Source organism: Branchiostoma floridae, chromosome 8 (genome assembly GCF_000003815.2).
Source record: "Branchiostoma floridae strain S238N-H82 chromosome 8, Bfl_VNyyK, whole genome shotgun sequence".
NCBI classification, from domain to species: Eukaryota; Metazoa; Chordata; class Leptocardii; order Amphioxiformes; family Branchiostomatidae; genus Branchiostoma; species Branchiostoma floridae.
This window is the reverse complement of record NC_049986.1, coordinates 9,792,480-9,818,709: the sequence shown is the minus strand read 5'-3', so window position 1 is coordinate 9,818,709 and position 26,230 is coordinate 9,792,480. Positions and strand designations below refer to the sequence as shown.

The 26,230-nt window shown below is 37.9% G+C and overlaps 1 protein-coding gene across 3 annotated transcripts in view; it reads left to right on the top strand.

Moving 5' to 3' along the window:
• LOC118421643 (heparan sulfate 2-O-sulfotransferase 1-like) overlaps positions 1–26,230 on the top strand; it is an 85,623-nt gene that overhangs the window by 45,543 nt on the left and 13,850 nt on the right. For all 3 annotated transcript variants that reach the window (XM_035829054.1, XM_035829053.1, XM_035829055.1), the window contains exon 4: positions 15,692–15,830. In XM_035829054.1, the coding sequence (XP_035684947.1) occupies positions 15,692–15,830 (139 nt within the window). The remainder of the gene's footprint in view (positions 1–15,691; positions 15,831–26,230) is intronic.

Here is a 26,230-nt window from a genome sequence, read left to right as displayed (position 1 = left end):
CACATAATGCTTCAAAATTGGATTGTTGACTGTGAATTTGAGTAGCAAAAACAACAACTTACAAATAGCAAGAATAAACTTTGTGTTGGTTACAGTCAGAGTTGAAACGCTTCAGAAATGCAACTGTGATCTGAACAGCACTTTGACAGAATGTATAACTATAAGGTCATATTTGCATACATAAGGATGATTTATTTCACACCTACACCAGAATAACGATTGATGCGGATGCTCTGGACAGAGTGATAACCTGGTTATCTCATGGGCTTCCACAGTTATCACAATTGGGCTTCCCTAGAATAATTCAAACACACAATTATATACTACTGAGTGCACTGCTGGTTTCAGATGTTGAAACTGATTGTCATTACAATTTTTGTTGGAGGATACCAAATTTTTTTTATCTTGCACATTTTTAATCAAATATTTACTTTTTTATGAATATGACATACATACATGTACAGTAAAAATAAAATATGACAGTGTATTCTGTATCACCCTCGCACGGTCCTATGCATCTGGCAAATTTCTGATGCAATGTTGACTAAGCATCCAACAGAAACTACATGTGTATGATGAATTCCATCATAACCACTGTAAGCTAGGACAATATATATAACTCCTGTATATGCCTGATAACATATCACAGGTAGTACTGTTCCGGTCAAGAGTCAAAAGGTGTCTAGTTATTGTGAACAATAATCTCTGACTTTGCCACACTGATATTTGATAAATTCAGCAGCCTGTTTGATCACCATAACTCCCGTGAATACATATTTTGAGACAGTGCAGATATGAACCAATGTCCAATCCATCCCAACACATTTCCTTGAATTGCTGGAAGGCAAACACTGCACTGTGTCCAAATATGGGCTTATGTTCTGTACAGTAATGTTCCACATTATGCTGCGACAGGAAATTGGCTCAAGCCTCCGTAATTCATCACCGAAATGACCAAATCCTATTTTCCCTGCTTAAATGTTGTATATTCGTCTTTTGTCTTCTCTGTATATACCATTTAAAGTTCAAATGTTGCAGAATTCAAGAGAAGCCTTTACTTATTTATAGAAGGGAACGCTTGGTGATCTTCCAAAATGTCACTGTGTATTTTCCTAGGCTAATATAAAGTGCTGCTATTCATGAAAATCATGAAACAATGCATGTACTTTTTGACAGAATAATCCTTATGGTCTTTCTTTGAATGGTATTAGATGTAATTGGGAATCTACTGTTACAGTCCTTTTGGCAATGGTTCAGGGAAACCATTTTCTGTGAATCAGAGTAGATATAGAAGCAAAATCCATTCTAGTTTTCCCACGTTTACACTTTTACAGAGTCTAAAAGAGTTGTTTTTTTGTAAAAAAAATTGCAAGGGGGAGCACTGCCACTAAGTGGGAGAGATAGGGTTCTGCCTTACAGTTACAGGATGTGGAATTTGTGATAATTCTATTTTAGTTAAAATGGAGCAATATATATTTTCTTGAAGGTTAAATAGAAGCTTAGAATGCACTGCCAGGTATTTCCATATAATGTTTACTTGCATCTGACCTACACTGGTCCATGCAGGGTGACATACAGTCAGTACTAGTAGTGCAGTGGCTTAAAATTGCTTTGTTCTCTTCGTAGTAGCCTCTACAAAAAGATCCAATAGGAAATTCTAAGTTCATTGCGCCACTTAGCATTTTTCAAATGCTTTTTTGATGGAAAGAAAACATAATCTGGTACGGGTATGCAGAAAAAGCCCTGCTCATGACATTCCTTTAGAATTTTCAGTCTGTCACATCAAAACACATACATGTACTGTAACAGTGTAAGTTTTGTGTAACTATGTACAATGTCGGTCTCAGCCTTTGCTGCTTGAAAACTTGGATAGACATAAAAAACTTTGTGATGTATTTTGATAACCCTTGCCTAATGGCAGCAAAAAGCAATTTTTCCATTTCAACACATCACCGCCATTTCTTGTCCATCAGCAAACATTTTGTATGGGCCGACTTCTGACCCATCGCATTTCCGCTGACCTAAAAGACGACTCGGTCAGCAAACGATGTCCCTGGTCAGTGAATATGTAACAGGCAGAACTAACGGTGCTTTCTCCGCCCTTTGATGTTCTCCGGTCATTTTTACTTGCGTTGCGACGCTCTGAAGTCCCAAAGCCGAAACATGTCCAGCCTTTGGATCCAGAAGCTGATGCTATCTTCACCAAAATGTATTTCTGAAGCTCCACTCTGAATAGCAAGCAGCGCGGATCGATCGCCGTCAAGTCGTATTGTCTTTGACAGTTTTACAGGAGCGCCGGTCTCCCGGGAGATGTATCTGACCGGTGTGGGGATCCCGAATGCCTCCCCCGGCGGGGTGAGGATGTGTTTCTGGGTCAGTGGGAGAATTATGGGCTGATTAAATGCTAATTACATGGATGGATGGATACCTAAGGTGCCTTTCAGGAGAGGAAGCGTAGAGAAATGCCAGAGGGCAGTGCTGGAGTAGTGTCATCAGCGCGATGTCACTAACAGAGTCAAACTATATTCCAGCAACAGCTGAGTCACTGGAAAAGTAGTTAACTTTGCAGAGATTCGATTTTGTGGTACCAAGGAGAAAATGAAGAGTTTAAAGTAGTTTTGAATTCATGATAGTGCTTTAGTCCCTGTTTATCCATCCAGCATTGTCCGGTGTACCATACTCTGTGTGTTTATTCACTTGTTCAACCTTGCTTAGATTTCACAATAAAAGCAACGTTTTGAAATCCTTTCATTTATTTCTTCACTCGCATCAATTTTGGGGGTTCCCAGAGGATGTCTTCCGTATAATCAAATCAACATGGCCTTGCGATGTCACCTTATCGGGTGAAATGATACAGCTCCACTTTAATCAGATTAACCGTTTCTGTAACAGATGTGACAGAGCGAAACAGTGTAGTACATATAGGAATTAATCAATGGAGCTTAAACAACAAGAGATGATGCTTATAGATTAGTTGCAGGCTCATACTCAATGTCTGAGTCCTTTCAAAATGTCACAGTGAGAGTGAAACTATTTAGATTATCATAGATGGAAACTTTCTTGTCTGTATAACACAAACTCTGCTGTCCAGGACTGTTACTTAGTAGTGTAACTGGCCCATCCCTGTGGATTGTGGGTGGGCTGCTATAAGCAAAATTTGATCAGGCTAGAAACTTTAAGTCCAAAGTGTAAAAGAATTTTGTTACACAATTGCTTGAAGTTGAAACGAGTGAGTAAAGCAAACTGGTTTGTGCTTGCAAAAAAAAAAAAAAAACTTTTGGATTCACATATGTATGCAATCACATATTGTGTGATGCTGGCTCCATATAACATTAATACAATTAACACACACAAATGCACAATGTAATGTATGTAAATGTTAATTGTATGCTCATAGCAATCCAGTCAGTATACTCTACCGAAGTCATTGTCTGCATTACGTATTTCCAATAAAGCTTTGAAGTTGGCACCAACAAGGGTGTGTTGAAGCCAATAAAATTAGACAACCTTCAAGCTACGTTTTAAATCCTCAGGCAATTGACCCAGGTGCTTACATCAAGTACAATACTCAATTGCATTTAACAACACCCAGGGGTGTGGAAAACTCCAGTTAAATCCTTGAAAATATCGACAGCTTGAGTTCCATAGTCAAATACCTTCACAGAAGGATGTTAACCTTTTGAAATGAGGAAGAAATAGTAAGGGAGGCCAAACCTTCTGTGCACCATGCCACTTCCTCTCTGCCCAAATACAAAAAGTAGCTATATATATCTTCTGCGACCACAGTATGCCCAGAACACAGTCTATCAAAACTTGAAATTCAACTGCCATACTGTAGAAAGCCGTGGGGAGGCCCATTATTGAACTCGACTTTTGCTTTCCTGATCCATCCCTTTCACCAAATATAGGATTATTTTTTCACAGTTTGTTGAGTTATAAGCTTAATTGATATCCTTTTATTGTATATACATGTAACAGACACGTGAATAAACGGTGCAAAAAAATTACACATATTGAACCTTCCAATCCTGGCATTTTTAGGTAGTCGTGTAACAAAATAATATACTTTTATGTACATGTAGTTTGTCTTCATTCCCATAAAATGTAACTATAGCAGACTATGGCAATTTAGTTTAACATATCGTATGTTTTATTGCACATAAAAGAGGACTTGCAATAAAACAATGTCTTTTGTTATTAAACAATACACAATAATAGCGCAATTGAAACACCACGGGTAATTGTCAAAGGAATAGAGTTTGAACTAGATGCCAATTAAATGGTAGTCATTATGAAGAAAATTGCAGAAAGGAATGGCCAAGCTATATTTTAATGACGACACAGTATTCATCTTCAATTTTTCAAGCTGTAGGAGGTAAAACATTTTTTAGTTAATATAAAAAAGCAGGCATCCAATATAGAATAATGAACATCATACTGAAGGCATCGAGTGGGAAGTTAGTCAATCAGTATGTATGCAGTGGCAGGCCTTAGGGTTTGTATGAGACAAAAATTGCTTGGTGGCACAAGGAAGAATACAGACTGAGGTGAAGGGGGGGGGGGGGTGTGCCCCATTACGATATGGTGTTTTAAGAGAACTTCAAGTCAGGGTATTCAAATATTGTAGGGTTCTAAGTGGGGTAGATTACTCTGAAACAGGTCACAGTTGAAGACTGTGGCCACATGTGACCTAGTAGCTCCCCAAAATTTTATGCTTGTCAGAGGATCAGTGCTCCCCAGTATGAGGAAGGGTGTGGCACCTCCTTTTCCCTGTTAAAAAAAATTGAATCTACTAGTTTATAACTTTAAGGTCAATTGGAAAGATGTGATCACAATATTAACTATATACTTGCTTGAAATTGATAAAAGACATCACTTTATTATATCACAAAATTTTAATTGTGCACATTATTTTTGGGTGAGGCGGAGAACTGAATTGATCACCCCTCGTGTATTGGTGCATATTGGTAAGAAATATACACAGCTGTGTAACTGGATATCTGTACCTGTACCTGTAAAATTGTTCAGGTACAGGTCCAGACCTAAACATCAGGTGTACCTGTACCTAAACTTAACTATTTACTTTAGCACTAGTGGCCAGTCTGGACACCACTTTTTACTTAGACTACAGATAGGTAACTCCAGAATCAGCTATGACAATTGTGATAATCTTTGCAGTTGAAAATTAAGGAAATTTTGTTGTAAGGCTCAAATATGTAATTCTTTATTCAAAGATGGCAATTTATTACTATAAAAGTCAGTTTGCTATACATGTATCTATAACTTACAGATGATTGATCAAACTTGTTTAGAAACAAATTCAGGTCCAGACCTGTACCTAAACCCGTGTACCTGACCTAAAATTTATTCAGGTACACAGCTCTAGTAAGCAGTCTTAGTTGTTGTACATTAATTTTGGACCTGTCCTGGTGAATCACGCGGGCCCCTGTCAGCAACACGTAGATGTTACGCTTTACAACTCCCCTGACCGAAATTAATAGCCCAGCATGTCAGCATGAATACTGCATGAGTGATCGGACCAGGCGAGCTGATACCATCTCCCGGCCGGGCGTCCCTCTCACTTAACTGTCCTGCTGGGAGGCTTCTTTTTATCTGTTTCCCATTTCTGCCTACTGGCAAGTTGACTTCTATGAGGCAGTACCTGGGTTGTGTGCGAAAGAGTACATGTACAGTGCTCGAAATACTTTTTTTAGCCAGGTTGCCCAGGCTGCTGCCTGGAGTCAAATCTAGGTTGCGCCATCAACATTTCAGGTTGCCCACTAGTACTTCCAAGTTATCACTTTTTTTCAAATCAGCTACTCATCCATTATCTTTCCTGCAATTTACATGTGATATTATTTTTCATCTTATCAAGAAATAAGTACAAAAGTATGGGGGAAAGCAGTATTCCAACTGCAAAATTTCAGGTTGTGCACTGAGCTATCAGGATTTAAAATCACTGTTTGCCAAGCAAAATGTGGTTGCATTTTAAGTGTACAAGTGGGTATTTCAAGCACTGCCGAAATAGTTTGGAATTAGCCAAATTTTTAGCCTTGTTCACAGAATGGATCTGGTATAACGGCAAAGTCTGGGAGGTGACACATGACTGCAGCATTGAGTTAACTAGTAGTTGCTACTAGTAGATAATCTGTGTTGCCTATTGCCAGTCTACAATACTGCAAAAATCATTATATAGCATTATATTACACCGTCCATGTTGTTGCCATTTTTCAAGGGTGAAAAGATGTCCTCACCTATACTTTTGTCTCATATTGGTTGGTGAAATTACGACGAACTTCAATGTCCCCACAGGGAAGAGAGCAATGTAGGGCAGGGTCAGATCTGACACGACCTTTGTGAGCGGGGCAAATTAAGTGTTGTTCCATGTAGGGGTCAATCCTGGGTCAATAGTGGGGGCAGATAATACCCAGCTTTTATATAACGGTAATGTCGGTATGACATTTATGCTTCACGTGGGATTTGCATGTGGTTCACATTAGGGGTTTGTACATGAATAAACTAGAACAATTGCGGGCACCATTCCATCTCAAAGAGGACACATTTGACAACTCAATGCTTTGAATTAAGATGTGCAAATCTTTATGGAAAGATAAAAATTTAGCACTTGAAAAAGGACGGAAATATATATGTGCTTATAGTGGCTAAATCTGTATAGGTAGAGACACAGCATGGTGTAACAAGTTTTCTAGAATTCACTTGTCCTATCATTTTAGTATCAGGCAAGTACATAGAAAATTTACTTGCCCAAACTAACTTTGTGTTGACCAATCTCTGAGCCTTTATGCCATGACTGTAATAAGCAAAAAATATATCAAAGTCTCACTCAGGGAAAAGTCTTACTTGCATGATCGGACTACGATCAGACAAGTGGGGTAGGACATGCACTTGCCCGGGACAATCGGACTAGTGGACTAGTACGTCCAATCCTGCACAGGACATCAACATTCCATACCTTTCACGTACAATGTATAACCAACCATATGACCACCCAACCTTTACCAGAGCATACATGTAGTTCTGAGAAAGTCATGCGCAAAGTAATCTGTTTGGGAGTTTGTCTGTAAGGTTGCCTACAAGACTTTGAAATCAGTCTACACCAGCTGACCATACACTTTAACCTTTGCAAAGTCGTTTTCAGCTCAAATGCAATCAATGAAACAAAATTGAACAGAAAGAATTGTACTCCTGCATAGGTCTCTTCCCACATAGTGCCGAATTTGGTTGGGGAGTGGTCAGGAGAAACGTTGGAAGGTCATTAACATATAAGAGGTTTTTTTTCACTACAGTGTACTTTTTTTATGTAGATGTACGTGGTCCTGTTCACATCTACATGAAAGCCCCATTCATCTACTGCTATCTGGGTTCGACGTTCGCAAAAAGACACTTGAAAAATTTCTTGCTGTAAATGATATGAATAGACGTGTCAGCCCTGTGACACTTGCCCACTCTTAACGTCTGTACGCCCGTGTTTTAACCGGCTACGGTCATCAATTATGTAACGGTGTATCTGAGAGAAGAGGAATGCCTTAAGGGTATGGTGTGCAGTATCATGGAGGACCATTTGGAATCATGTCAAAGTAAATGTTTGTCGAGCAAGTGTTTATAGTATGGCATGATTATATTTCAGCCATACATAGTATGGTGAAATATATTGTATTCGTAATTATATTTCAGCCATACCATAGGTATGGTGAAATATATTGTATTCGTAATGTTTCTTTCTTTCTTTCTTTCTCCTGTCAAATCTTCAAATCGAATCAACTCCGCCATTTTTTAACCGATTGACTTGAAATTTGGCACAAAGGTAGAGTAAGCCAATACCCTCAGGTGTTTTTTTCATTTTTTTCATATCTGCCTTTGAAATGATTTTATTGAGGTTTTTGTCAATTTTTATGTATATTTTGGGCTCCTGTACCCTGGTATTACAGCCGAATGACATGAAATTTGGTACAGAGGTGCCTTGATCATATGCTCACCTAGATTCAATTACAGTTTTGGCATACGGTACAACAAAATGCTTAATTTTGCGATTTTTGGCCATTTTTTGACCAAAAAAGAACATTTGTGGCTCCTGTAGCCTCGTTTTACAACCAAATGATCTGAAATTTGGTATAAAAGTGCCCTTCAATTATGTGCACATAAATTCAATAAAAGTTTTCCCATACGGTACAACAAAATGCTTAATTTTGCGATTTTTGGCCATTTTTTGACCAAAAAAAGGACATTTTTGGCTCCTGTAGCCTCGTTTTACAACCAAATGATCTGAAATTTGGCATAAAAGTGCCCTTTAATTATGTGCACATAAATTCAATAAAAGTTTTCCCATACGGTACAACAAAATACTTAATTTTGCGATTTTTGGCCATTTTTTTACCAAAAAAGGACATTTTTGGCTCCTGTAGCCTCGTTTTACAACCAAATGATCTGAAAGTTGGTATAAAAGTGCCCTTCAATTATGTGCACATAAATTCAATAAAAGTTTTCCCATACGGTACAACAAAATGCTTAATTTTGCGATTTTATGGCAATTTTTTGACAAAATTTGGACATTTTTGGCTCCTGTTCCCTCGATTTACAACCTAATGACCCGTAAATTGGTAAAGGGGTGCTCTAGATATCTATTCAAATGACCCATGTATAATTTTTGGCATGGACTACTTTAAAATGATATATTTGGGATTTTTTTGGTCATTTTCCAATGGCCAAAGGGGTCAACGACCTCAAGGCCTATTGTTTCATGAGGGAGATGGCTGAAATATGCTGTATTTGCTCTCAAGCAAATGTCGGCCTTTCTAGTGTTTCTTTCTTCTTTCTCCTGTCAAATCTTCAAAGTGATTCATCTCCGCCGTTCCTGGACCGAATGACCTGAAATTCGGCACAGGGGTAGAATGGGCCAATACCTTGATGCTTTTTTCTCAGTTTTTTCATATCTGCCTCTAAAATGATTTTATTGAGATTTTTTGGTCAATTTTAGACCAAAACTGTATAATTTGGCCCCTGTACCCTGGTATTACAATCAAATGAGCTGAAATTTGACAGAGATGTGCCTTAATAATGCCCCCATATAAATTCGATAACACTTTTGGTGTACAGTGCAACAAAATGCTTATTTTTGCGATTTTTTTTACCAATTTTTGACCAAAAAAGGACACTTTTGGCCCCTGTACCCTGGTATTACAACCAAATGAGCTGAAATTTGACACAGATGTGCCTTGATAATCCCTTCATATAAATTCAATAACACTTTTGGTGTACAGTGCAACAAAATGCTTATTTTTGCGATTTTTGGCCAATTTTTGACCAAAAAAGGACACTTTTGGCTCCTGTACCCTGGTATTACAATTAAATGACCTGAAATTTGGTATAGATAGGCATTAGATACTTGGTAACAAGATTCAAGTACAATTTTTGACATAAACAACTTTAAAATGATTAATTTTGGCACTTTTCTGAGGGGAAATTTGTTTTCTTTTGGCCTCCTGACGTGACCTTCCGTGACCCCGCACAGAGCCACACCTGTGCGCGTCAGCCGGAGAGTTAATTGAATCAAAGACCTAGCCAATCAGCGAAGAGGAGGCCAAAGGCTAATTAATATTCATAAGCGGGGCCTCATGATCCCGTATATAGCAGTGTTCCCGCCAGTGGGAGCGAAGCCCGCCTAAGGCTCTCGTATTTTAGACTATTCAGAAGGCTTTATATTGTATCAGTTCTTAGGGGCATATCTATGATAATCGCAGCAGTCACTTAACTTCTCTTCAGGAGTTTAGCGTAACACTATTTCAGGTCAAACCGTCAAAGGCAACTAAAAACAAACTTTAACGTTACTGAGTTCAACAGTACTTATAACTTGTTATCCGAAGTTGAAACGCTAGCGATGGTATTTTCGCTGCGCTGTTAGCTCCGTGCGACTGTTGTTGACGGTCTTATAACGGTATATTTTGCACCCCTGTACCCTGGTATGAGTAACATTTGGTATAGATAGGCATAAGATAGTTGGTAAAATGATCCAAGTAAAATGTTTGGCATAAAGTACTGTAAAAGGCTTAATTACAGCACTTTTTTTAGGGGAAATTGGTTTCTTTCGTTCTCCATGCCATGACCTTTTCGGACGTTCACCCCACAGAGCCGACATCTGCACCTGCGTCTAGCCCGTAGGAAGAGTTAATTCAATTAAATGGGTTCAGCCAATCAGCGGAAGAGGAAAGCGAAGGCCAATCAATATTCTTAAGCGGGACCACCCAATACGTTTAACTTGAAGACTCAGGCCGTAACAAACTTCTCGCCAGGATTTTTCAAAGCGTCGGACAGGGGTCCGGGGGCCGCCGAATGTCCCTGGCGGGGTCCAGTGGCAGGGCCACTGTGGGGGGGACCCAGGTGGGCGAAGCCCCCCCGGAAGCTCTTGCATTTTAGACTATTGAGAAGGCTTCTTTTATCAGTTTTTTTAGGGCCATATCTACGATAATCGTAGCAGTCACTTACTTCTCTTCAGCAGTTTGACTTTAGAATATTTCAGGTCAAAGCTTCAAAGACAACTAAAACCTCATAAACAACAAAGTTTACTTAGCTCAACAGTATACAAAAATATTGTACGGGTTGCCATCCTTAGTTGAAGCGCTTATTTATAGCGCTAGTATCTTCGCTGCGCCGTTAGCCGCCGTGCGACTTTTGTTGACGGTCTGATATCCCTACGTCGCCGCCTCGCTGATATTCCCACGGACATTTTTCAAGAAAAATACCCAGCAAAAACGCTGTTCTGCGTCAAATTCTATTCTATATAATACATGTGGGACTCAGTGTTACAGTCTAAATATTTTGTAGAAGCACCGCTGTAGGAAAGAAGGTCCAAGCAATGTAAAACATCACGTAGCATGAAGTTCGCTGTCAACTGGCACACAGCACATAACTGTTTGAAACTCTAAGTCTAATCAACAGCCGTGTTTGATTGATAGCCGGCGGTCCTTTGATGAAGTTGGCGAAAGGTGCGTTAGTTAGAAAATCTGCGTTTAGTTTTGATACGTAATTATAAGTTAGACAGTGGCGAGAATGATTATTTTCTCATCAATATTTCTCTTCAGAATTATTTGAACTTAATTGTACATCTAAACAATTGGCTTACCTGTGCAATGTTTATATGATTAATGATCAGTGTACTGAAATCATGTGTAACGTATGGCTCCTAGTCAATAGATGGGCATTTTCTCTATAGTGACCACCTGTCTATAGTGGCCACATTTCCTAGTGCTGTTGTTGTTTGACATAAACTTTGAACATTTAGATTGTAAGTAACTTTAAACTGCCAGAGTTTCAGCCCAATAAAACACTCTCAGCGCCAGGGTATGAACAGACTGACCAGACAGACGAAAATAAATCCTCGAACAAGGTTCAATCGTATCTTCCGGGTCTGGCAGGAAGTTGTTAAACTAAAATAAGAATAGGCTCGATGGCTGATTGCATACAAAGTAAAACAGTTTAACAGTTTTACAGCTTGAAGAAAACAAACGCTCCTACAGTACCTGCACCTGCTTGATAATTATTAAATCGTATGCCCTACTTGAATAAAAAAAGTTCACTGCAATAATAAATGTACCTACATCACACGGAGCTTATACTTTTTTAAACTTACACCTAGTTATCGTACTGAAAATTGTTAATGACATTACATGAAGTCATTCAACAATTTTCAGTCAAGATGAAAATTTTCTGAATGGAAGGTGTGATTATTGTCATTTTCTGAAAAATAGAAGCAAGCTCTGTTTTTACCTGGAATCAATTCACAATACCAGTCCACTTTGGGGGATAATGTACTGTTAATATGATGTTCCATTTTTGCGCAGGGGTGATTTGGAACAGTCCAATGTTGCGTGGGAAGGGGTATGGCTGAAATATGCTGTATTTGCTCTTAAGCAAATGTCGGCCTTTCTAGTTTGCTTTTATTTTATCGTATGCCAAGATTTGTCATTTTGTGTTGTGAATTGATCCTTCATTCAGTCACTTCTGGTACTACCAACGGCATGTCAACTTCAATGAATAAATTTAGAAATTTGCTCATTTCATGATCTACTCTCATCTTCCAAATAAACATACCGGCACTTTTATTATTTTTTTGCCTCAAAATCTTCCAGATACATTTGTTATTTGTTAGAAATGATATGATGTAATAAGTTGTAATTTGAATTGTTTTTCAGTATTTTAAATTTACATTACTTGAATTCTTGTTTTAAATTTTCTGAAGCAAAATGGAACATTCCATTTGTACTTTGTTTTTCATAGAAGAGACTACAAAGATTTGAGATGTTTGTGATTTTCTCTTTTTGAATCCTGTTCCCATCTATTGTACAAAAAAAATGTAAAAATGGTAGTTGTAACAAAATTGCTTGACAGAATTGCTACAACATTAGATTACATGGAACATCTGTTAGACTCATCTTATTACCTGTCAAAATGAAATCGCAACCTGTGGGCCTGGCCTTCCTATTTGCCATGATTAGACCAAGTAATGCAGTTTGTGTCCTGAATTCTGCACAAGGACGCACGGCACTTTTAATCACAAGCTATCAAGGACCTCTTGCCAAGCATCGCCGTTGATTCATAAAGAATTCTATTTATTGATTAATCAGACATGCATGTGATGGAATTATAAGCGACCCGGGAGACCTTAGCCAGATTGGATATTGGGGGGAGGATGGATGTATTGAGTGACACCCATCACTTTTTCCTAGATTCTTAAATTGCTTAGATTCTTTATGTCATGCTTCACTTTACTTCAGTAGTAGTATGTATAGTCCAGTGGTTAACGTCTCCAACTCTGGAACTAGAAGCCTTGAGTTTCACTCACTCAAAATGCACACTACCAGAAAGGGTTGCAGTCCTTAGGACGAGGCATTAATACTGTTTTCTGCTGTTCATTTTGTCAAATAGAGCTATTGGAATTTCTCTGGTATTACAATGAACCTGTAACTACTGTACATAGCTCCAGTCTTCCCTGTCACAACCAGGGCAAATATAATGTAAAGTATTCAACTAATGGAGATTCCTAATAAACAAACATTGTTCTTCAGTGAGCTAAACTGGATGAAGATAACTTTTGCTTTAACTTTTCACCAAAGGCTTTAAGGAATTCATTTCCTTGCTTCTCAAATATTCTATTTCAACTGTATTGAACTTAACGAGAGAGCAACATGAAAAAAGAGGGCTAGGATCTTGAAACAAATTGTATTAAGTCCATGAAACTGTGTGTACTAGGGCTGGGTATCGGTACAGTGTACCGGTACAAAACCGTTTTTTCTGATTGGACCGGTCCAGAAAAACCGGACTTTAAAAAATTATGTTGGACCGATTAGAAAATTAACAGATTATTTTATCAGGCATTCACACGTTTTGGCGCTTGCAGGTGGAAGAAAATAACAAGAGTGAAGTAGGCTAGAGTTTATAGTAATTTCTACCAAGTTTTACAGCCAATCGCACAGGTGCAGTTAACGTTGTAGGATTTTGAAACGCCAGTGTAAGTCTATTACTCCACCAAACAGATTTCTTTGTAGTGAAATGGACCATTGGTATAAGTCATATTGAATCACGTCCAGGATCAGGTCCGGACCTGGACCTGATCCTCTGGACCTGAACCGGACCTGGACCTGAATTTTCTGTACCGGTACCCAGCCCTAGTGTGTACCAAGGCACAAGCTGCCCTCCCAGACTCTGTTTTAATATTTATATTCCATAATTTAGCATCAAATTTTATTATTGGTTTGAACATTTAGTGCTAGTGCACCTTATCCACGGAGTTACCTATATCCATTGCTTTTAAAAACAGGGTATCAAGAACATAGGGATATCAGGTTAATGGACAGTGGTTTGTAACCACTATCCATCAACTTGATAATATCCATAAATAAATAATATCCTGGTTTAAAAGCAAGGGATATATCCTGTGGACAAATAAAGGTCAACTAGTATTAGTCTAATTATGCAAGTTAAAGTGTAATAGGAAAATAACACTGAAATTCAATTAATTTTGAAATGACGTCCGTTGTCTATTTTGGGTTCTTTGGTGCGTTGCAGCAAGAGTCTTTTCTTCATGTTTGTCTGAAATACTTTCGACGAAATATGTTAACGATTTCCAAAATGTTGTTTTGGACATTTAGAACCAAACTCTAATCCTTCTGATTTCTCTAGAGAAGAAAAGTTACAGACCCGGTAAGCCTCCTCCCATTCCGCCACTCATTTAGATTTAATAGCAACAACAAAGAGATTAAATCAAGTAATCACTTGTTTATGAACTGGGCATGATACACTGAGCAGAATCACCCTTTAATGCCCTGAATGGGTGGATCCTGGGCTATCATTTAGAAAAACCTAATCAACTTGGACTTGAACGTTCCACTCTCGTGGTTAGTAATAAATGAGGTAATAGATAAAAGGGATGGGGATTAAATGAGCTGAGGCATCGAAGTGGCTTCCTTGGCTGGGAAGTAATTAGACCATCAAATATTCATCCACTGGGATGTCGGCTTTAGTAAATCACTAGAGGGAACGCTAATGCTGTAGGATCTGCTCAAGTCTGGGTGATATGATAGCACTGTTCAGTGTACATGAAAGAACGCAAAGATGTATGTAGGCTAAGGGTGGATATCGGTTCGCTGGACCTGAGCCAAACTGGATGCAACATCTGAGGACTGAGTCCAAAAACACTTGAGAATGAGTAAAAAAAACTGAACATTGTCATGTCCCAATTTTATATTTCTAGTATTTGTAAAAAATTAAAAAATCTTTTCGATAAAATGTTGATGTTGCTTTCAAAAGTTTTAAACTAACGGAAAGAACAATTACTTTTAGTAGTTCTCCAATTTGAAAAAGAAATAATTCCTTAAGAAGAAAACGTTTAGGTTTAGGAGACAAGTACAGATATTTTTCAACCAATTTAAAGTTACTTTAAATGCAGAAACTTTCGTGGTGGTTTGATGTTTGGGGTGAACATTTTTCCATGGCAGTAAGAGACTACAGTGCATGCTGCTACTGTGAACTTAAAACCACCGCAAAAAGCCGCTTTTCAGGCTACTGCGAAATTAAATCCCTGTAAACTTGAATGCATTTACTGGTAAATATCTAGAATTGGAGCTTTCCATGGTGCTGAAACTGTTGGTTCTTTTCTTGGTGCTGAAACTTGTGCTGTTGTGTAATAACTTTGGAATCGTTATTTAAGAATTTAGCTCTTTCTGTCCATGTTGATAAAAGTGCTGCCTGAGAGTGAGAGACACTTCTCTTTTCATCATCGATGAACAAGATGAATTAAAGAATAGAAACTTTTTAGCAGGTTTTTTATTATCTTGGCCGTTCAGAACTTTCCAAAGGGTACATGATAATGCAGTATCTTTTAAGGTTTATAAGCTTCGCAGTATAAACATTGTATAAGCGACAAAGACATTTCATAGCGCTTACTTTGCTAGAACTGAACATGATTATTATAAAAAATTTTCTCAAGTTTTACATTCTTCTTCTTTATGAAATGTATCATATTTAGAACTTCACCCAAAGTTTCTGACAGTTTTCAATGTACATTTTATTCTATCCTACTTACCTTAACTGTGCACAGAACTGGAGTTTTTGCAAAGGAATAAAAGTTTTTGATTGCGTTTCTAACACTTTCATGTGTACATTTTGTTCTGTTCTGCAGGTTTGGTCTGTCGCAAAAGCCAGTCTACATCAACATCGTAAGAAAACCGCTGGACAGACTGGTCTCCTACTACTACTTCGTCAGGTGGGGGGACGACTTTAGGCCCCACCTCAGACGAAACAAGCATGGCGACAGTAAGGTAAATAATATTGTTATGATTTCATATAGTACCCAATTCCAATATGCAAATGATGTGAATCTTGACGTGTTAATTTGATGATTTGATTGTTGGATAGTAATTTTAACGTTGGTGTAAAAATTGACATACGTGCAGCAGGTGACTATAACTTTTTCAAGATATCAACCTGGAGACCAGACTGTAAGGTTTGATCCACTCACACCAGGATGGACCACTAGGTATAATTTTTGGAAATGGTCAGATGGATCCAATACCTTTCTTCAGTTACATGTGATGAAAGGTCAATTTTGATTGTATGATACACTGTACATGTTTTTAGAAATATTCAAAAGTGTTAGACTACCCCGTAAACCTGATAGCCCCAGGCTGGTGGAAGCACCGATCAGTGCACAGAAGTCATGTGCTTACCCGAGTGTGTCTTCACCATTTTATGTGTATGCTTGATTGCCAGTCTGATTATACAGATGTCTGTATTCCTACATTGAAATACAAGAAGAAATTGGCCACTAGAAGAGCAGGAAATGCTTTAGAAAGGTGAAAGTTACACTAACATTGTCCAAAATGTCCTTCTTTTCTGGACCTTTTTGAGATGTTCTCCAATAATGTCCTTTTTAGTAGGTTACATAATGTCTTTGCAAGGTCTTTTTAGGGAGGACCTGCTAATTTTTATCGAAAAAACAACTGATGGCTGTATAAGTATATATTGTTCTGAACAATTCATGGTTTCTGAGGTGACTGTAAGCCCATTGTTACATGTAACGTTATGTGTAAAAAAAATACGTATCCAAAATGTCTCTTGCCAGTGAACAAATGTAAATTGCCGAGCCTTTGTTTTAAACATTCATAGCTGACCTTTGTTCTGAAATGTCTAATTTAACATCTCTAAGACATATTCAGTTCTACAAGTGTCGTGAAATGTGTTGACATTTTGGGCCAGTGAAAAGTTTGTTGGGGCCAATTGAAATTACCTTACTTACCAGCCCTTTTGGCACGGTGAATTTTTCAGAAATTGTCGACCCCCAACAATTCATTAGGAACGGTTGCAACACGAAGTTAATTGCGTTCAAAATCTCCCCAATCCCCAGCCCCATACCTTAAACTCTTAATGTTCACTGGCAGGATACGATAAACTTTGTCAGTGCTTAGAATCCCAAGCAAATGACACAAATCAGTATACCATGATGTGTCGAAGAAATCCCACATAAGCCTCTATCTGGTTTGTGTAACGTAGTTGAAATGTCATCTCTTCCCTTGAAACGTAGCCTTCGGAACTATTGCTCTTCGCAAAGAGTAGCTCGTAATTCGTCAACTGACCCATTCTCACCTCGCTTTCTTGGCCTGCCATTGACCTTTCTTGGGTGATCATTTGGGAAATGGTTTTCCAATCATCGCGCCAAAACTTAGAAAGACAGAAATTGCACCGCGCTTGTTCGTTCCAATCTGTTCCGTAACCTGGCTCGAACCCTTTTGAATGGTGATGGCAGTTTGTGAAAGGCGTAGCTGTCAGTCTGTCACAGTTTGCTGAACATAATGCGTATACGCTTTCTAGTGTGTAGATCTTGACATATCAGAGATGACTGGTAGGTACTGCGGATCTTAAAATATTTGCCTTGATTTTATTTTTGCCGTGAAATCTTGACTATTTTCTTGACTATATTCTTGACAAATTTATGACACTGCATATTGTGTTCTTATGGTATTGCTACCGCACAACAGCATTGTCCCTACTGCAAACACTCGAATATCTCCTTTCTTTGCTACTGCAAAATTAAATTCCTACAAAAATACACTTATTTCCAGTAACACATTATGACCTCAGGGTAGAGAGATGAAATAGATCCACAGTGATCTTTATATATTAAGTTGCACTAAAGCTAGATTAGTAGAATGACATAACTATGAATAAGGAGGCTCTATTTACACAACCATTGCTTTATTCACACCATGCAAGGTTTCAGTGTTGTTGCTCACGGTGCACAAACATTGAGTATTTACATTATGTACAGACTGCTTTATGTGAATATATTATCAAGGACATGTATGAGAAAGAGCAATTGGTAATTGAACCCACACCACTACCAGCAAATCCCTTTCGTACACATGTAGTGCTGTGTGGTCCAAAGGCTATAGAAAAAAAGATTGACACTGAAGTGCCCTTAATTCTGTAAGATATGGGAGGAATGAAATTGAAATTAGATTGAATAATCTACCTCGATCTGTTCTTAGCAACTTCAAAGTATTGTCACCTTAAGTTCATAATTGAATCAGTTGAAGCTTACATTTTCCTCAAGCTTAGCATACATTGAATTTAAAAACATAGATGGGAGACATGCGATTATTATCTTTACAAAGATTTGGTAAAATTCTATGAAGTAGAAAGACCCCTAAAGATTTAGTCCAACTTACCCTTACCACCATTTTCAAGCCTTTTTAAAAAAAGCCTCCATTGCCAAATCTATCATTGTCGGCAGCACAGCAGCACATTTCGTGCATTTGGATGAATTTATGGACCTGTCAACTTTTCTTATTTAGGTCAATGAAAGCCTGCATATGTGAAATCGGATGGAAGATTGGGTCTAAGCCATCATTATCGTCATTTCCTCATCCAACCTGGATCAGTCATCATTCACGAGATAATGATGAATCGTTTCCTATAGAACAACATGTGGATAAGTCAGTTTGTACAATATGTTGATTTATGGTAGAGTGTTTGGGCTTTCATTATTCTTACTTTCTCAGGACCACCCTCAGTGAATTCTGCGTCGCATCTGCATAATTTTGTATACTTCTTTGCTCATACAACTATTGTCATGTTATGAAAACTGACGAAGCATTAAAAATACCCTGCTTTTGAATTATAAGAATACCACATCAGGACTGTTTACAGATTCAAGTTTTTTCTGTCCCACTGTTTTGGGAGGGCATGTAGTTAATTTCCGTTGTTAGCTTCTGATATTCTAAGCTTTAATGAATATACATTTTCGTCAATTTCATGGCATGAAGCTCAGAATTTTTGGACATGAGACATATTTTCTGTCTCATCACACAAATGTCTGACCTGGGACGGAAGGGATGGATAATAGTGACAGCCCTGTACTGTAACAGTAGTTCACCTTTATCCACATTCTAACCTATATCAGTTGTTTTTAACAACGAGATATTTAGGGACATTTAGTCGGTGGACTTTGGTTTCAAATTGCAATATTTTCATAGCATTCTAGTCTAAAACACTTGTCTGTCGACAATTGCCTATTTTATATATACAGCAGATATACCCAGCGGATAAAGGTGAACTAGCGTTATAGTTTTGGTTTTGACTTTTGAGTAAATTTTACCGTACAGATCAGTTTTCAATTCAGTTTCAACACTATGCAAATGCAGTGCATGTCATTGTGACCCTAAGAGAAAATCCGGACACATTCGCAAAGTTTCTGACATTTCCTCGTGCAATTTCCTGTGCACTCTTTTCAACTCGAACACAAAGTGGAACTTTTTTTTTTCATTTTGACATTGATCTATTTTTATAGTTTCCATATAGTTGTTTTATTAATTTTTGGAGCACACCTCCCCAAAGTCATACAACAAATAATGCGGTGATGTTTACAAATGGATACCTTTGGGATACCTGACGATAAAAGCAATTATGAGCTGCTTATAATTAAGACCCTTGAGTTTCCAACTGTGGAGCAATCAGGGCTCAGTATGTGTGCTCATAAATTATAACCTAAGGCTATAAATAACATCACTTGGAATGTTTTTTCCTGCGTATATTTCATTTCACAGTTACAGACAATAACGAGAAATAAGAATATCATTTATCACCATGAAATATACCATATTTTCTGGAATGAAGTGGAGCAAATCCTAAACAAATCTATAGAACTGTAACGTAAATGGGAAAACTCAAATAAAGTATGCAACCCTTCAACAATATTTAATACATCTTGAACTGTACAATCCCTGTCATGTATAAATTCCTTTTCCTTTTCTTTTACCCAAGTAATTTTGCCTAAACCCTCACCACCATTTTTTCTACAAACTTATAATTAGAAATCACAAACTGCAATTTATAAAATAAAAAAAAATAAGTGTAGAAGAAAAGTTGTACACAAAAACAAAAAGAATGCATGAAGTTTGCATCCTTCCCAAAAATGTAGCACGTCTTTGCTCTGCATAACATCCCTTCCCATTTATCTATGCAATAACCTCAAAGAAAATATTATGTATCCAAACTTTGGCAACAACTTGCTGCACCTTTTCAATTTTAAAAAGTTTTCAAAGTGCGTAGTACTTTATTCCAGAAAACGCTATTATATAGAGTTCATGTAAATTTTGTAGAGTCAAAGCCCAAGCCTTATTGTGCACAGTACAAAAATGTGCAACATTATTCTTTAATAATTGATGGTCAACCCAAGTCCTAAACAACCCAGGGGCCCAAAATTGGGGTCATTGACCTCGCCAGGCAGACCCAGTTGTTTATGAAGTATACCACATTACTTTCAGGAGGGGGGCATTGGTAGCGTAATGCTGCAATACCAAAAGTACTGCTAGGGGGTCAAAATTACCACTTTTGTTTGGGACCTAATGTATACCAACTTGCCAAAAGTCATACAAATCCATGAAACGTATCTTGAGTTATAAGTTCAAGCTCATAATTATACACTGCCAAAAATTATCAGCAAAATCAAATTATTATTTTTTATTTAGACCTTACAGAAAATCCTCCCCTCCCCCATTGTGCAAACCAGCGCTCAAACAATCTATCTTAGCAACAGTCACAGCTCCTTAATTCTACAGTTCCCAAAAGATGCGTTCATGTCAGTCTGCGAATTTGCTGCTATGGATCTCCCGACACCCATGAACGATGCAGCATGTAATGCACAATGACCAGATCCAATCATGTTAGCCCATCCACCATTGGTTACAATCACTGTGGGATTCTGCTGTACATTTTGCATATTCCAAACACTTGTAATGAGTCCTGCTGGCATTAATCAAGAAGGGTTTGATAGTACCAAATGGACTATACCAGTGAAGGGCCCAATTGATTAGATTTATCTGTAAACCAAATGGAACTGCTCAGAAATGAAGTTTTTGTTTGTTTGATGCATTTGGTGCTAAACAGGGTGAAAAAAGTCCATTGGCCTGATTGCATACGGCAAATGAAAGTTGCATCAGGCAAGCCCATGCCCTATACAGGCCAGTGCAATGTTTCCATCGGTGTGATTTTTCTATTGGTAGATATGGGCAGATATTGGTCTGCAGATACTGTAGTTACAAGTTTTGAATTAAACTGAAAAGTACAACGTGTCATGTAAATGTTGAACTGCATTTATGCAAATTTGGAGACAGTAAAAAAGTTGCTTTGCTCCAGTTGTCTTAGATTTATCCCCCAGTAAAATTTTTGACTTTGGACGTATGGTCAAACTTTATTTGTGAGTGTTACATTTAGTTTAGACTACTAATATCTGTGGCACTATGCGTTACTAGTAATATGATGATCAGAAAAGATGCAGATATGATTGCACATGTCCACATTTGCATGCACAATACACACACATTTTAACATAAACATGACCATACACAGAGAAAGAAAGAGAAAAAAAATTAAGAAATTACATATGTCTTGTCCCCACATTTGACTTTCCTTTACCAAGGTGCCCTCAAGAGTCAAACCTTGAACCGGTTTGCCACCCGTTCTGATGAATTTGGTTTGCTGCCTGTTTTGTGCCCCCAGTCAGACGCCCTGCCATGCAAGATGCATTGGTATTCTAAACAAAGGGTGAATGATTGGACTCAATTTGTAGTTAATAACCAGGAAATGACAGGCTATGGGGGTTGCGGGCATTCATCATGTCGGCGGATAATACGCTGGTGCCCCGCCATTACCGGGCGTTTAGGCTCCCAATGTGACCTTGAAAACAACTACCATGCAGTTTTATCTCCAACTTTTTTTACACGTTAGTCTGTGTTCAGACATACGGTTGACCTGAAATATGTAGAAGCTATGCCAGTCTTGAATTGGTTTGAGTCCTACATTTTGTTTTTACAATCAGGGTACCATATTATATGTGCAAAAAATGACATTGTATACTTACTTGCTGTTGGGTGTGTTCTAAACCTATCATAATTTTATCATATTATAGCTCCTGAGTCCAAAAATACGTATAGGGAGTAGGCAAAAAAGACTCAGGAGCTATATATAATATGGCTGGAAATCAGGCTATTCTATACTGTCTTCTTCTTTTAGGTCCTTTTGGCTTGAAAGACGGCCAACAGGTTTCGGTGTCTTACTAGCGATACATGTGTCAGTTGCTTGGCTGAAAAAAATACTGCTTATAAGAGTGATGAAATCAGTAAACAACACTCACTCGACAGGTAGTTAAGATCTGTTGTAAAGGTAGTAGAAGTTGCTTGAAAAGTCAGACATAAAAGTGAAGAAAACGAGCAAATGTTAGATATACATGTATGGTTTAGTCCTCATCAACGTGATATCTTAAGAAATGGTGGCAGCATAACTGCTTCTACATTGTACTTCTGACTTCAAGTTGTTAAAAGTACCCAATAAAACAACTTTATCTTCTCACCATTTGTAGCAACTATGCCATTTTTGCTTTATTAGGATAACTATACATGTAGGTTATTGGTGCAGTGTCATATGTGCCGTTATTATGATCACTAACAGAGAGATTATGATCATAGCAGTAACTTTTCAGTTCATAAAACTCTTGCCTGTATCACCCACTCGGTAGTACAATGGTAATTGACCAATAGTTACCAGATTATGGGCACCGTTTATAGACAACTGACACATCCTTATGGAAGTTATATGGGCCATACTTGTATGTGTTTACAAGCTCTGGTGGTAGATAGAGTCAAAACAGCCCAAGAAGACCACTCAGGGGACCAATAAAATCTGTTATACATGAATGTAACATGAACTACCATAATTCCACCAGGTGCCATATAATACCACAACCTCAAAAAACGTTAGTATACAGGTCTTCCCAAGATTGTACATATCTTGAATACCAAATGTTAAATATCTTAAAATGTAATAAAATTCAGATATTTAAGTGTTGGAGACAATGTTCAGAAGGCCTCTACATGTATAACAACGTTTTTTGAGGTGGCAGTATAATGGCACCTGGTGGAATTATGCGAATGTATGTTATGTGGACAGGTGGTAACTACTATTGACTGGATTCTTTACTCGAATGTCTATAGAACCATCAAAAAGTGGTCACTTTGGCCAGATGGTCATTATGTAGGCATGTGCTCTTGGTTTGAGCAGGGTTCTAGTGTCCGTCCTTCCGTCCTTTGACGTTAATTTTGCTGCTGGAGACCAACCAAAATTTTGGTCATGCCATCCTCTGTGATGGACAAAACTTGGCACATAAAGATATTAATTTAACCAAGTTCTACCAGCAAAATTTGCCCCTCAAAATATAGGAAATAGCATTTTAGATGGTCTAGATCGTTGTGCCTTTGACCGGTTGCCATTAAAAATCCAGTAGATGAAAAAAAAAAAAAAACAGCCAGAACACATGGTTTAAGTATTGAGAGTAGACGTTAACAACTGGAAAGATTGTGACTGTTTTTGCCATTAAATATGAGGACTCTGAGGTTGGCTGGGTTCTAAATTATGGCTTTGTGATGATTATTGGAAAGCATGAAAAAAAGAAACATCAGATCTGAGATTGAAACGAAAAATTGAATATATCTTGTCTACAGGAAACTAGTCTTGATAAATGACTTGACCTCCATCATAAAATGATACCTTTTTGGGGAGAACAAATGGTAGATGGAAATAAAGTTATCACGTTTTATCCGTTAAGTGCTTTTTAGTGCCCTATCCTAAGGCGTTGACTTAGCGTTAATGCATTACTTTGCCATGAAGGTCACCGGCAGTGCGATCTTCAAAGCTGTCAAGTACATCATTGTAAACAGGAGATTGCTCATTGCACATCTGGCAGAAATTGCATGGTACATTCAAGGGGCGTTGTGCCCCTCAAAGTGGACACTTTGGTCTGGTACAAAAGCCTGAACCTCTGGACCTTTTAGGGGGATCTGAGCCAAAACAAAGAAGACTATAATCAGCAGTTATATCCAACACAAAGAAGTGCATGACTGTGTGGCTTAAGAGCTATTGATATGGAGATAGGCACCGCCCTATACCTGAAAGGTTTGGGAAGGATTTTGATTCCATGTGATCATGAATAACTTAGCTTTAACTGTACCACAACTTGAACAGTATTAGGCAAGCTTTAATTATGTCTTTTTAACATGTAGTTCTCAGTCTAAAAGGACCTTCATATATATATAATATGTAATGCTAGCTCCCCTTTGTCCTATATCCATTGTTTTTAAATATGGACATATGTACCAGTTACGTATAGAAAGAATATCAAGTCAACGGACTGTGGATTCAAATTGCAAATATTGCAATTTGAAGCTACCATATATTACAATTTGAAACCACCATCCATCGACTCGATATCCCCAAAACTTAACATAACGGATATAGTTAACCCTGCAGATGAAGGTGAACCATCATCAACAGGTCTTATTGCCGTAGGCCATGAATAAGAAATTTCAATCGAAAACTTTATACTTTGTTTTCTATAAATATTAATCAGTAAGATCACCCAGCCACGGTCGTATAAGCCTTATTTATACTTATAATTGATGAAAAACATAATATGACAAGCTTAAAAGCCAGCCATTTCATGGGCTGCCCTGGGGCTTTATGTGTCTTAGTGCCACAGCCAAAATCCATTATAGAAGTTGCACATTTCCCAGGGCGTTACTGACAGCCGCGCTGATGGCAAGTGACGGGGTTGTAACGCATCTGAACGTGCCCCAACCTTTGGGGAATGGGGAAATCCAGCCGCGGCTTAAAAGGCACAGTCAAAAATCCATTATGACAGCCACTTCTGCCGTTCAGCGATAGCAGACGCAACGATAACATGCGGCAACACGTGTGACTGTATTGGATGATCCTCCCGTCTTATAACGGCGCTAACAAGCACCGCCCGAAGAGTTAACCTTGTCCAAGGAGGCCTTTATGAGAATCGTTTCAGAGTTTTAATAAGATGGGAGACAGAACTTTTGAATTGGAAGTCAGATCACGGTATCAAAGGTATTGGGAGGGCTGTAGGGTGCTGATATGTTATTATACCATTTACATCCAGACAAAACATTCTTTTCATTTTTTTTCTGTCAATATCAAAAACCTCTGCAGGTACAGGCCTAGGTCTAGACTAAGTACCTAAACCTGTGTACCAGTACCTGTACCGGATGTGATATATATAACAGCATCTAGCTACTACATGTACATACAATGTACATGTAGCTTTAGCTGTACATGTACATGTACTACATGTCAACCAAGATGAGCCCAATATATTTACTGATTTTATAATTTCACTGATCATCTTTAATGAAAGTTACCTGATACTATTAGGTACTTAAAGCTGTACTTTGATGAAATAATCTTTATAAATGCCAATATCATAACCAGGATTTTTAAAATCAAAGACTTCATACTGGAGACTTAATTATTGAAACTGATATTTTCTATAATCATGCAGTTCTACACCTTATTTTTACGAGATGCAATACACGTGTTATATACTAGACACATGCATGTAACACAACATCAAAAAGATTTCTATAATTATTTGAAGTAATCTGTCATCTGTCACATTGACAATCAGAAGTAAACTTTAAGGATTCTTTCTTCATTTTATCGTAATCATAGATACTATATTTTTCTAATGAAATTGTATAGATTTTCTTCACAAGTTAAACCAAATTTTGTCAACTTTGTAAAATATAATTTTTACAGCAGTGGAGATGGTAGTACTTGGGTAGTACTATTATCTCTATACTACTACTATTACTACACTGTACACTAGGACGGTATGGAAAAAGTGAAAAATACAACATCTTTACACTTGCTGAATATATTGGATCATTTTATCATTAGTTATAGTGAGCCAAAATCCATTTCGACCTATTTTTGAAAGGTTTGTAAAATTCATCATCCATATTTTTTCACAGAAATATGTAGAAATGGTCATAACAAATTGTGTATCGCACAGAGTCTGAAAAAAGGCATGGTGGGAAATACGTTCACACATACAGAAAATGATGGATTGTCTGATAGCCAAAATCCATAGTAGTCCTGATTTTCTCTGGTCTGTAGAATCTATCTACAAATCCCCTACCGCCCGATGCACAATGTTCTTAATTCCAATTTTGACAGGAGTTAAGTGTCAGAAGCTGGTATGATGAAAGCAGGAGCGGATGATATATCGCCTGGCGTCAACTGACCTAGTGCCAGTACAGAATGAAAAATGGCCTCTAAAATACTTTCCCCCCGCATGGCTTAGCTT